The 13194-nt window shown below is 44.4% G+C and overlaps 1 protein-coding gene across 2 annotated transcripts in view; it reads left to right on the forward strand.

The window, feature by feature from the left end:
• The window catches only part of SGSM2 (small G protein signaling modulator 2), a 61694-nt gene extending 53178 nt beyond the window's left edge, over positions 1-8516 (forward strand). For both annotated transcript variants that reach the window (XM_059829078.1, XM_059829079.1), the window contains 7 exons: positions 806-1210; positions 1899-2023; positions 3271-3353; positions 3832-3941; positions 5265-5361; positions 6614-6781; positions 8193-8516. In XM_059829078.1, coding sequence (XP_059685061.1) covers positions 806-1210; positions 1899-2023; positions 3271-3353; positions 3832-3941; positions 5265-5361; positions 6614-6781; positions 8193-8281 — 1077 coding nt within the window. In that variant the 3' untranslated portion in view covers positions 8282-8516. The remainder of the gene's footprint in view (positions 1-805; positions 1211-1898; positions 2024-3270; positions 3354-3831; positions 3942-5264; positions 5362-6613; positions 6782-8192) is intronic.
• Positions 8517-13194: the final 4678 nt, after the last annotated feature.

Raw genomic sequence — 13194 nt, forward strand, 5'->3', positions numbered from 1 at the left:
TAGAGCAAAAGATCGCTACTATTAAAACACATTTTTGATTCCGTTGTGTCCCTGATTGACAGGTTGGGTGTGATTTTATTTTGGGAGGGGACCTTTGTCAATCTAAGGTAAGATGCTAAGCAGTAGAAAAGCAGGCTGAATTAACCCCTCTGTAACTTGAATAACCAAGAAGGGGGTTTCTTCTCACATTCTTGAACAGCAGAGCTGGCGTGTGTGTGCCAAAAGTGTCTCTGGGCATCCATTACTTATGCAGACTTCAAACAGTTAGCTAACTGATTTTGGGAAGGCAAGAGAGAACAGAATTTGATATAGTTCAACATAAAGTTTTTTAGGAAGAGAAAAGGTCAAGTGGTTGCATGGTGAAAAGAATTTGAAGGCCAGTCTTGACTTCAAACAGCAGTAGCTGAACTGGATTGTCAGGCGCCTGAGGTACATTGGTCTTCTTCAAAGATATATGGCAATGACCAGATGTTTTTAGTGTTGGTGTTGCAAGTAGGGAAGCTTCACTGCTTTCCAAGGTATTTCTAATTGAAGATTATGAAAGGGGGAGACATCATCATAGGAGACGGATACGAGATCATAAATTGGTATTATTTTTAGACTTACAGTCTCAGTATAAAGACTGAGTGAGGAGCTCTCAACTGTTTGCATGCAGGGAAGCTCTATTAATTAGTGATCTATTTTCTATTTGCTGAAGTAATGCAGTCATTTCTCGTGGCTGGAGCTTTGTTTACTACAATAATGTTTCTTGCTTCTCTATTCTCTCCTGCCTTATCCGAATCGTCTCTCCCTTGCCCACCTCCAGGTTTTTATATCTGTAGATGAAACGGACTCAGCGGAGCGGGACTCAAAAGGTCAGGACGACCCCCCTTTCACTGTGGTGTCTGCCGACGCGCCAGCAGCAGCAGCTGCCGTAGAGCAACAGTCCGTGGAGTTTGACTCCCCCGACTCCGGGCTGCCGTCCTCGAGGAACTACTCTGTGGCCTCAGGCATCCTGTCCAGTATCGATGACGGGCAGAGTGTCTCCTTTGAAGATGGGGCTGAAGAGGAAACTAGCACTGACTTGGAAAGGACTGATCCAGACATACCACGTATGCAGAAAGCCAAGTCAGTTGTACTGCAGTCTCAGGATTCTGTATCAGAAGAGCAGCTGTGTTCCCAGGTGGATTATTTAATGGATGTTGCTTCTGTCTGCGCTGCATCCTACACAGTAGGTCACAACATAAGTATCATCATCCCTCTGCACACCATTGCTTTTCTAGCAAAGACTTGTACTTTTTCAGATAGGATTTAATGAGGGACGATCCCAGTCTAGAACTACAGGTGGTGGGACGATAACTGAGGATTTTTGCATCCAGATCTTTTCATCTGGATTTTGAGCTAGATTGGAAATATGACAGCAAGAAAAATTTGGGTCTTTTTTTGAGTGGGAGGGCAAGGAAAAGAATGTGGTACAGCTCTAGCAGCTAAAAATTTCCAGGGACTGGGGGAAGGTGTGGGGGTGTGGACGACAGACCACTTGTAAGATTCCAGTGTCGTTCAATTCAAGCTAAAACCCACATTTAATCAAATTGAACCACAACCTAAATCTAGATTCAAGACTCCACCATCTCTATTAGTGTTGCTGTCAACAGATTAGTAGTTGAGTTTTTGCCTCTCTCTGCTGAAGTTGTTCAACTAGAAATAACCCTTTGGGAACAGACCAGGCTTGGAACATTTACCAGTGAAAGTGTATGCATTTTACCTGGGATTTTTGATGTAATCGAGTATTTTGATGCTCTCATATGCCCAAAGTATAATTGTACTATTTCTTGTTTGTTGATTTTCAGAGCGAATTGGCACCAAGTCCTGGGAAAGCTCTAAACTCAGCAGATCTAACTAAAACTTTTCTCTTCTAGATAGAGTTATTGGACACTGTTGCCTTAAATTTGCACAGAATTGATAAAGATGTCCAGAGGTGTGATCGGAATTACTGGTATTTTACTGCCGATAACCTGGAGAAACTCCGAAATGTCATGTGCAGGTAATACAGCTTGTAAACTGAACTACTTCTCACATTTCTGTCATAATCCATAAACTATAATAAAATGAAAATATTAGTCTGTCTAAATAAAAAGTCTCACTAATGAACTTAGAAAAACGTTTAAGAAGGAGGAACAGGTAGGATGGTAGGTTAGAGAGCATGGGTATGATAGGTGGTCCAAGTCTGGAATGCAGGCTTGAGAAGATTCTCTTTCTACCTCAAGAGACCGACCCTGTCGGTCACCTTGACCTATTCTCTAAATGTAGTATTAGCTTTGGTTTCCTACTTACGAGGACAATCCATCCATGTTCCCATGGCGTGCTATGAAGATGACAGTAATTGTGAGGGGCCCAGATATAATGTTGAGGGACGTCTACTAAGTAGACAGAAAGACTACATCTTCAAATCGAACCGAAACCAAAACAGCACCTTTGACCACTGAGACCAGCTGGAATCAATAGCAAGGTAGCTTTCGCTTTTAGGAATGCAAATTGCCATGAAGGCTATTAAACTAAACACACTTAAAAGCAGAAAGTGTCATAGACTTTAACACTTGGAAAAGATACCAATGTTCCACTTAGGGGAAATAGGAAAACAAAAGCCAAAAAAAACCCAGGTGCCTTTTAAAAATCTGGGCTTTTTCCCATAGACTGTTATGCTTTTGTTAGCTCTTTTTCCACAAACTATTGATATGCAAACCATGTGTGTAAGGTTTGGTCCTCCCTATCCAAGCAGAAAACAATACAGGGCTGTGAAATACTCTGGAATGTGAAGTGTCACAGCTGCTTAAGATTTGATCTTGCATAATCAAATTAGACTTCAATACAGTATTTAGCTTTTGAGGAACAGGAAGAGAAAAGTTCGATATTAGTTAAGTAGACAATTGATCACGTTCTTTTACCCTTTTACAACACAACAAGAGCATGCAGCAAAAGTCATATTACAAGAGAGATTCCTGTCTCACATGCTGCTCTGTCTTCATCCTGGATTGTTTGTAGAGCCTTTAGGAATTACCCTGAAAAAATACTGCAGAAATACTCATTTTATACCAGTGTGTTGGAAGATTTAAATTGTCGTAGTTCTCTGGACTTCCAGCTTTACCTTTTACAGCACTCTAGAACAAGACACTTAGAAGCTTCCAAAAGGAAGCTTTAGGTGCATTTCAGGTGTAATTCGAATTTTTGAGGCCACCATGCAGCAAGAGGTTTTTTAATCCTATTATCTCTTGTGTGTTCTTCTTTCTGCAGTTATGTTTGGGAGCACCTAGAAGTTGGTTATGTTCAAGGCATGTGTGACCTCCTGGCTCCTTTGATGGTTATACTTGACAATGGTAGGAAGGGTTTTCTTTTGGAACACGTTGGTATTTTTAGGGAGGTCTTTCTTTAGAAAAGCTGTGTCAGAAGTTGTATGCATTAACCAGGGCTAGCTCACCAGGAAAATCAAACCTGCAGCTCTTGACTCATATTTTCTCTACATGTGGCTGTTGTTGAAATGGCTGCCATTAGTATCTTGGGAATTCCTTGTTCACTCACTGACTTCAAGATTAAATTTTACTAAATTTTCAAAGCAGCTGTGTTCCTGCAATTGCTGAAGCTGAAAACTCAACTGCAAGCTGGGTTCTTTTGAAATATAACTAGTAAAAATGGTCCAGAGTCAGGTACCATCTTCTGTTTCATCTAAATACTGGTGATGGGGTTAGGGAACAGCAAAGGGGAAAACCCAGTTTTTCTCTTGTCCTGCAGTATGTTATTTGGGTTCAAGAAAGTCACACAATTAGCAACACTGAGCGTTCTGCATTGTGTCTGCAGATCAACTGGCTTACAGCTGCTTCAGCCACCTGATGAAGAGGATGAGCCAGAACTTCCCCAATGGAGGTGCTATGGACACACACTTTGCCAACATGCGGTCCCTAATCCAAGTGAGTCTTTTTAAATTTTATTTGAAAGAAGATGAGGATGTGGCAGAGGCTCAGAACTGGCTTGATGCCCCGGTGAAGGGCAGGAACTCCAATGACTGGGGTTCCTAGTCATCTAATACTTCAGAGCTGGGGAGGATAAGAATTGTTCTATGCAGCCCCAAACTGATTTCCTCTTTCTCTGAGGACAGCATTTGCTCTCACAATGAAGAGTGTGTATTAGAGCAGGTCAATTCGTCTCAACTTGACAAACAAAACAAACCCCCCAAACTTCGGCCTCTAGTACACCAGCTACACAGTATAATGACTCCCATTTATGGCTCAGTCCAGCTCCAACTGAAGTCAAAGAGAAATAGCAGTAAGATCTACTCTTCACTGCTTTTTGGAAGAGAAAACACTGATATTTGTGGCACAAACTGAATTTCTTACAGGTTTAAATAGACCGTAAGTTATATTTGTGTTCACACAGGATGCTTGCTGAACGGGGCGGGGTTGGATGGATTTAAGGCGTAGGCATTCCACTCCAGAAAGCACCAGGCACCTGAGCAAGATTAGCATAAAGAAGAGTGAGAACATTGGGATAAGCCATTATTTGGTTTGATAGGTGGCATATTAAAAAGTAATGACAATAGAGGTCAGTTGACAAAGAAGATGGCCAGCATGGCGAATGCAGGCAGCACACAAGCACATGGCTGCAGTGTTTCTGTTGAATAGCAAGACTGGCAGAGGATGCCACCCTGCCTATCCAGCAGACCTTAGGTTCACATCTGTGAGGAATGACTATAGATGTACTTACACATTTAAGACATCTGTCAGACATTTGACAAGTAGTTGTTCAGTTCCAGAGAGCTCAGATGTTGCAGTGTGGAACTGTGCCACTGCTCATCAGAATTACAAACTTGCGATGAGAAGGTCTCTCTTCCTTCTTTTCTCCAGGTAAATGGATTTCACTCTTTGCACCCCAGCTCCTATGTTACAATCTGAGAGTAGAGTTGGGTGGGAAGATGAAAATTTGCCACTTATTGAAAATCAGTAGGATCTGTAACTTGCTGCTTGGACCTTTAAATTAATCACAGTGCAGATTGACTGTTGTCACCTCATAGCTGCACAGCAGTAACTCTTTACCTCATCAGCCTGTGTCAGGGCACCCACATCACAGGCATTTTGCAAACATAGTAAAAAGACAGATCTGTGCTAAGCAGCTGCTGCTGACTAACCACAGGATCAGGTGATAAAGGGCAGCATGGGAGTCTTAACCAGCCTCCAACACCTTTGCTCTTGGCTACTTTCAGACAAGATACTGACAGCTGATGTTTTGCATTTTAGATTCTAGACTCAGAGCTTTTTGAGTTGATGCACCAGAATGGAGATTACACTCACTTTTACTTCTGCTATCGCTGGTTCCTGCTTGACTTTAAAAGAGGTAATAATGTTCTATGCCTATAGTTTAGAGTTGCGCAAAACTGTGAACAGCTCTGTGTTTTGGTCTAAATGTCTAGATGTAGCAGCTAGGCTCACAAGGGAGTTTGGAGCTAGGAAAGCTAGTGCAACTCTCAGAGATGAACGAGCACTGGAATGAAGTCAAAGCTTAGAAAGGAGTGTTTTGAATTCGTGATAATGTGGTTGGAGCCAAGTTTCTGCTCAGTGCAAATGCCTGTTTGCTCAAGAAGGTGATCCTAAGTTGATCACACTCCTTTGTAAGCTTCGATACCTCCTTTCTAATCCATTTGATAATAAGGAGCAGCTCAGCAATAGCTCAGGAGCTGTTGTGCTTTGCTGAATGAGGTACTTTATATACTGTGGGAGCACCCCAGGATCCCTGCACACCCACCCACCCCCAGTCTAACAGAAGCAGTTGCTTGTAATCATTGGGTACAGCGTTGCTGAAGAGAGACCCATCTTGCTATCAGGCAAGTCAGTAGCTCCTTTGAGTTACAGATTGATCGGCAAGAATCAAAAGAAGACATCCCTCTCAAATACCCTAAAGCCCAAAGGTGATAGAGGGAGACGATACACATCCATCAGCTAATTATTATGAGCAACTACCTGACAGTGAGGAGGGAGGAATTGGGAGTCAACTGAATACTAAATCCTCTACCTACTCCTTCACAGAGAATCACCTCTCCCCCATGTCCCAGTCCCCTGGACCTCACTATCAGACTGGGCAGAAGATGAGCCTATATGGTTCACAAAGACAAAGCTTTCATGGGCCATATCTGAATTGCGGCATGTGTAGACCTAGCTCACCTACATCCACTAAACAATTAACTGTTGCTGATTAAAAGTAGCAGAGCTTTTGCTCTGATAGGTTCACTGCAAAGCCAAGAAGGAGGCCCTGCATATGCATTCAGATTTGCAGCCTGTCACATAGCCCTGCCTAGAACAAATGCGCCTACCTGTGCTGCTGTCACCTGGTTACTGCGGTTTAGGCATCCTCCTGGGTTGAGTCTGCACCACCACACCTACATTCTTTCTTAATTTTACTTTAAATCCAATTCTGTTGCCATACTTGCACAAGTAAGTGACAGGAGTTGGTTGGAGGAGAGGGGGACAGGCAAACAAGGAGTCATCAAGTACTGTTCATGTCTGCATAAGGCCTGTAAGACGTTAGTTAGAGAGGGGGAAATGGTCAATTTGAATAATCAGATGCTCTTGTAATGTTTATTCCCATTCAGAATTGTTGTACGAGGATGTATTTACAGTGTGGGAAGTTATTTGGGCAGCAAAGCACATCTCTTCAGAACATTTTGTCCTTTTCATTGCCTTAGCACTTGTGGAAGTTTATCGAGAGATTATCCGTGATAACAACATGGACTTCACTGATATCATCAAGTTTTTTAATGGTAAGAGACTTTTTTAAGAGCCATTTCGATAAAAAGCAAGTAATGAGAGTTTGCTCCTTCTCCCTTACTCAGACCAATGGTCTGCAGGTGTGCAGTGTTCTTGCTGCCATGACAAGCGCCTGGTCATTTTAAGCTCTGAATCTCTTACCCCTTCATGTAAATGAAGAGCCCAGATTTTCACGTGCTTCCTGAAGATCTGACTTGGCACACACAAACAATGTTTTAAGAGCTACATGGACCACAGAAGATGGTAGCTTTTTCAGTGTCAGTGGTAATTTTTACCACAAAGCGAGCTTCAGAATTTCTGTTAAAAAGATTTGCCACAGTGACTCTTTGCCCTTGGTTTAATGGGTGGTGCTAAAATGTTGCTTAATTTTTTTGCAAAAGTCTCTCGCAGGTTTTAAGATTGCCAAGAGTCATTTCTGTTTACAGGGCTTGACCCTGCTGAGGCGGAAACATGCAAGCAACTGTTCGTACAAAACATCCCAAACCACTTCCACGGTTGATTGCTTACCGTAGCGGTCCATAGGTGGTAGCCAACGTGCACGGCCAGAGCAAAAAGTATTCTGCCAAAGCAAGCTAGATCTCTTCCTGGCTGCAGAATGCAAGTTAGTCCTAAACAAGTGCGCCCTGTTAGGATGTTTTAAGAGGTTTGGAAACAATTTTGTGTAATCACAGTAATTTACTAAATTATCGATGCTGTGGCTTTCAGTCATCTGTTGCAGAAGCCCCAAATTTGGTTTTGTTTTTGCCTCAGCCACTCTTATTCCAAAGCTGTACATAAATGCTTCCCGCAAAAAACCCCACCAAAACCAAAAAACCCACCCCCAAAAAAACAAAAAAAAACCCCAGCACTTGCCTAAGCTGAATGAAATGTTTATTGTGGAACTGAGGACTCGGGTCTGTCGAGAGCTACTTTTTGATTTTACTTCAGGCTGCAGAGCGCAGACGTCTGTATGTGGGACTATGTGTGCGTGTCGCTCCATGTACACGAAGCCCTTAATTGTATTTATCACTTGTATCCCAGACGCTCCAGCAATAGTCCCTGCCTGGAGAGGTATCTTTTGATCAAGCCAAGTTCAGCTTTACATTTTTGCAACCCCAGGAGGGTTGTTCACAGGCACGTGTAGGTACAGACCTCCCATTCCTGGTCTGGGGTCGCAGGGCACTGGCGTTTCTGCAACAAGAGAACTGACACCAGAAGGATTAGATCTTGATGCCAGGACCTACAACACTAAGGGATTCATCCACTTACTCTGTCTTTAATTCTACAAACCGAACCCCCTGCAATGCTTTTGGATTGCTGCTAATGTTACACTAATTAATTAATGCTAATGCGACATTAATACCAATGCTAGGGCAGAAAAGTTCCTGCCACTGACAGTTAACAATCTTTGTCTGTGTCTTTCAGAAATGGCAGAGCATCATAATGCCGATGAAATTCTGAGGATAGCAAGAGACCTTGTCTACAAAGTGCAGACACTGATTGAAAACAAGTGATAATGAACAGACTGTCGGTGTGGGCCTTGCTGTGAGCTATCGGATCGAGCGTTTCTTGTACTGTAACTTCAAAATGGTGTTTTAATTGCATCTTCCATGTAATGTAATAAATATCTAAGAGATTTGTAACAGACTTTTAAAAACAGAACTTTTCCTTCACCAGATGTTTGTGTTTGATAGTCCTTGTTACACTCACTTTGTATTTCTAGACAAAATCTTTTTGCATTCTCTTATTTCCCTCTCTAGAAGACCGTCTATCTGCATATTTGAGATATTAAAAAGGGGGAATTTGACATACTAGAACATTTATATTTTGACTTACTGCACCTTTAAAGCCTGGATGCACGTTGTGTGCTCTGCCAGAACCTTCCATGGAGGTGAGGCCAGATCATTACTCACTCAAGCGTTGCAAGCATCGAATTGGGTCCTTGGAGGGGCACATTCGGGGACTCGGTGTCTGTGCCTTGAACATGGAAGAGAATGCGTATGAGCTCCCGTTGCTGAAACATTTGGATTTGTATTTAGCAGCAATTGACGTAAATAAGGTTACCAGCTGGGAGAATGGCCTTAAACTAAATAACATGGTTAATATGAGCAGTGAAGATCTGGCAACGTTAGCTAAAAACACCAGTTAGCCTATGCTGACTCGCTCATGCTATTGCGTCTTCATGGCCTACACGTGCCACAGGCATGCCTTCATTTTACTTTGCTAACTTACTCTGCAAATATTCCCAGATGAAAAGATCTGCCTAATGCAGTTCGGGTTAACATGAGTTTAGCACACAGAGACAGGTTCCCTGCTCATGTTAGCAGCACCCACGCTCTTTGTGTCTGTGCAGAGTGCCATGAAGTTCAGAGCCTACGTTTCAGAGCAGACACAGCAGAGCCTCGCCGCCTCCCGATTACTCACAGCACACTACTAGCCTCCTCTTCCCCGCTCTGCAGAGCTTTCTGGGAGGACTTTCCTTGGGATCCTGTGAACACAACCCAGGTGCTTGTCTACTCAAGCAGGTGTCAGCACTTGCCAGATGAAGCAGCTGAAATTGTTCCATGGGATCTGATCTCCTTTGCTGCAGCACTGTGCTGGTTTGTAGAGCCGTCCATGCGCCCTGTGGAAGTTCTGTGCCACTTCTTTCCCTGCTCGGCCGCATGCTTTAAGTAGCAGCATATGTTTCATCCCATCCTGCATAGAGAGCAGACATGACCGATGATTAGCTGGGGTGCTCTGGAGCTGCAGACAGGTCTGTTGCTGTCCTAGCACTTCATCACACTGTATAAAATTATCACATATACTCTACCTACTTTCCCAGGGTGCGTGTTGTTTCTAAGTAAAAGTGTATCTGTGTCAGCAAGAGAGAGGGAGGGAGGATTTCGCTAATGGGTTAGCCGCAGATTTCATGGATACTCGTGACCTGTGCTCCTAGAAAACCTAGGGACTTAGTTTAAGCACCGCAAGTATTCCAAAGTATTCCAGCCTTTGCCATTAGGACCTCAGTGATTTAAAATAAAATATATAAAAAAAGGAAGACTTTGAATTTTTGTGTTTCTGCTTTTTTGGGGGTTTTTTTAATCCTTCAGAGCAGACAGGGTTACACAGCTGCATTTCCACTGAACCTTGTAGAGAAAACAACTCTGTGTGCTTTCCATAGAATCACAGAAGGGTTTGGGTTGGAAGGGACCTTTAAAGGTCATCTCATCCAACCCCCCCCGCAATGAGCAGGGGCATCTTCAACTAGATCAGGTTGCTCGGAGAAGTTTACATGAGTTAGATCAGCTCACATGACCTTTTAAAATCAGATTTTAGCCAAAAGGGGTGAAGGGAATAAAATTACTCTGTTTGAAGATTCTAACACTGATAGGAGGTATTTGCTTTAGTAACTCTGGTCTTGTTACCACCCAGGCAGTGGGCACTTGCGCTTTGCACTAGGTGAGTGCCGCCTCGGGGTCCCCACGAGCTTGAGCATTGCTTGTACAAGAAAAAGGTCGATTTGGTTCTAGAAAGACCATCTGTGCTTAGATCTTTCTTTGCGATTGCAGTAAAATAAAAGTGGCAAACAATAGTCTGAAAAGGGAAAAAATGGACACACAGTTCTTAGCTCAATAGCCAAGCCCTCCCTTAAATCAGTCCCTTAAATTTTGAGAGGAGGGTGAAAAAAAAAACCAAACCAGAAGTACCTTGTCGCTGGTGTAGCCAGGTGCCTTCGGGGACGAGCCTGTTGTTCTCTGGGCTCACGAGCATCACGGTCACGAAACAGTGAGAACAGATGAGCCCACTCAGAGCTGAGAAAGGTGCTGTGGAGGCGGCTGTTGGGAAGGAAACCCCCTTTCTGCGCATACCAGCGCTAAAATAACAGCAGTGGGAGTTCCAGAAGGAAAAAGTTACGATAAGCTCTACCGCCTGCCCCCGCGCGTCCAGGAGTCCGGGTGTGCTCGGGCCCAGGAGCCAAGAAGTTGCACTGCAGGCGTGCTCGCAGTCTGGTCTCATCATTATAGCTGCGTGTCCAACTTTTATAGGCCAGTGCATGGTTGCTGAAAGGTCTCAAAAGCGCTTCAGTTTGTGTGTCTGTTTGTTCACCTGAAAAGTGAAACAGTATTTTTTAAAAACTTGGTAGGAGCGAGAAAACCCTCCAACTCACAGAGCCTGAGGAAGTGATACAAAAAAATAAAACTGCACTATTTTTCTTTGGTATGTTGGGAATGTACTATACAGCTCTGTTTGAAAAAAAAAACCAAACCTCTGCGAACTTTGTTGTATTTGTTATAACAGTCTGTCTAATTGTATTTTATGAATATTGTGTATTGACTTATTTATTTTTGTTGGGAGCAGACTATTCTCTTTATTGCTCAATTATTTGTTTAAATGTAACATATGAATAAATACTTATTGTCAAGGCATTCTGTGGAGCTCTTTGGAAGTGATTTCTCTCCCTGCCCCAGGTAATTTCAGAGACAGAGCAGGGAGTCCTAAGGACAGGGCTGTCTGGGAAGAGCGTGCGATATGTAATTAACGTTTCTATGATGAGCGTGCATGGGCTATTGTACTAAGCGGTATTTTTAAAGTAAGTAAGTAGGTCATCACCAGATGGACTGCTCATGTCCCTTATGTGACTTTAAGGGCAGGTTTAAGTTACACGCAGCGGAGCGCCTATCGTCACACGCCGAGCCTGCTGCCAGTTCAGCCCTGGGGAAGGAGTGGGAGCAGAAGCAGGCCTATGACAAGTGTTAAAAAATAAAAGTTTCAGCTGCAATTTTAGGCCTGATCGTGCCGCAGCTAGCATTAAATCTAGCCAAGCTGTTGGGCTTCCAGGAGAGAACCTCCTCCACCACTCCCAGTCCCCCCTTCAAACCTCTTAAAAAATCCTCCGGCTGCTTCTGTTCTGTAGCAGGGATGCTCCCTTTGTCAGAACTTGACGTTTTACCTGCTGGTTGGTTTGCTGCTGGCACTTTTTGCAGCGATTTTCCAGGTTTTTAGGCTGGAAAGCTCTGCCCAGAGATGGGTCCCCAGGGGATAATGGAGCATTCCCCCATTCTACCATAAAAACGCCCAACAAATGCCTCTGTACCGGGGTAGGTGCAGCCATCCCTCAGCCATTGCTCATGACTGTCACAGCTGTTAATCGTGTATTTATCCTTACAGAAGAGGATAAACCCTTTATGAAGTGTATCCAATGTCAAGTTGGCTTAATAATCTTCCAGTGCCACCGTGTCCTCTGCCTTCACCTTGTCTGGACGGTGGGACTTGAGGTGGGCAGGGAGCGGTGGGTACTACATCTGGGATTACACATGGGCTGTCTTTTCTACAAGACCTTTTGTTTTACACCACACAGCATTCTCTTTGCAAATTCCCAGAAACTTCTACAGTAGCCGTTGAGGCAGTTGTCCCCCTTAGACAGCTGTCGCCCCAAAGCTGCAGAGTCCCTGCAGCAACAGGGATTTATTTCAGCAAGACGCAGCATCCCAATCAAGTTTCATCACCTTCAAAGTCTCGCTGCTACTGACTGCCAGAAGAAAACAAAAGCAAAAGAAATCTCCACCGTTTCCCGCCCCTTTTCTGTAACCCAGAGCCAGTGCCGGCAGCCTGGTGAGGTTCCGGCTGCCTTCTCCACTCTACCACTACCAGCTCTGGCCCTCACAGTTTAGTGCCACATACTGCAGTATCCTGTTGATGTGTCCAAGGCCTGCCTTCCCTTTTCAGAAGCTCTACTTCACCTAGAAACACTTCTCAGCTTCCCAAATAATTAAAAAAACAAACCCGAGCGCTGAGCCGGGCTTCCCAAAGCCTCTGCGGTGCCAGCGCTCGCCTCGGTTTTTGCATTGCTCTTCCTTCAGGATATCCTCTAACCCTGCGGAAAGTCACACAAGAGCCGTCCCCGGCCCTGGCAGCCCATCGCTGTGGGGCCTCGGCGGCTGCCCGGAGCACCGGGCAGGGGACACCCTGAGATGAGGCCGTCAGCCCGGGGACAGCGGGGGGGGCTATCTGTGCCCCCCACCTCTGCGTCTGCCTTGTCTAACAGGTCGGTACCAGAGAGCGTGTGTGTGCGTGCGTGTGTACACATGTACATGTATGTGTGCACGCACACACACACACACACACACGCACCAGGCTTGGTGTTGGTTTTTTGTTTGTTTGGGATTTTTTTTTGGATGCATGCTCCGACCAACATTTGCTACAGTTCAGTGACACTTTTAACAACCCCACCAGACCCGCAACCTGCAACAATTACTATTTTTTTTCCTCCTGTCAAGACACAAGTTCTGCCCTTTGCAACTTAAAGGTCACATTGTACTCCCCTGCACAACAGCCACGGTGAAACGTGCTTTCCGTGCCTCAACCTGAAAAGTGCCTCCTTGACCCGTCCATCCAAGTTTGCTGAAGCCTGGAGCAGCTTATCCGCCCTTTCGCCCTACGATGG

The sequence above is a fragment of the Gavia stellata genome, chromosome 25 (genome assembly GCF_030936135.1).
Source record: "Gavia stellata isolate bGavSte3 chromosome 25, bGavSte3.hap2, whole genome shotgun sequence".
NCBI classification, from domain to species: domain Eukaryota; kingdom Metazoa; phylum Chordata; class Aves; order Gaviiformes; family Gaviidae; genus Gavia; species Gavia stellata.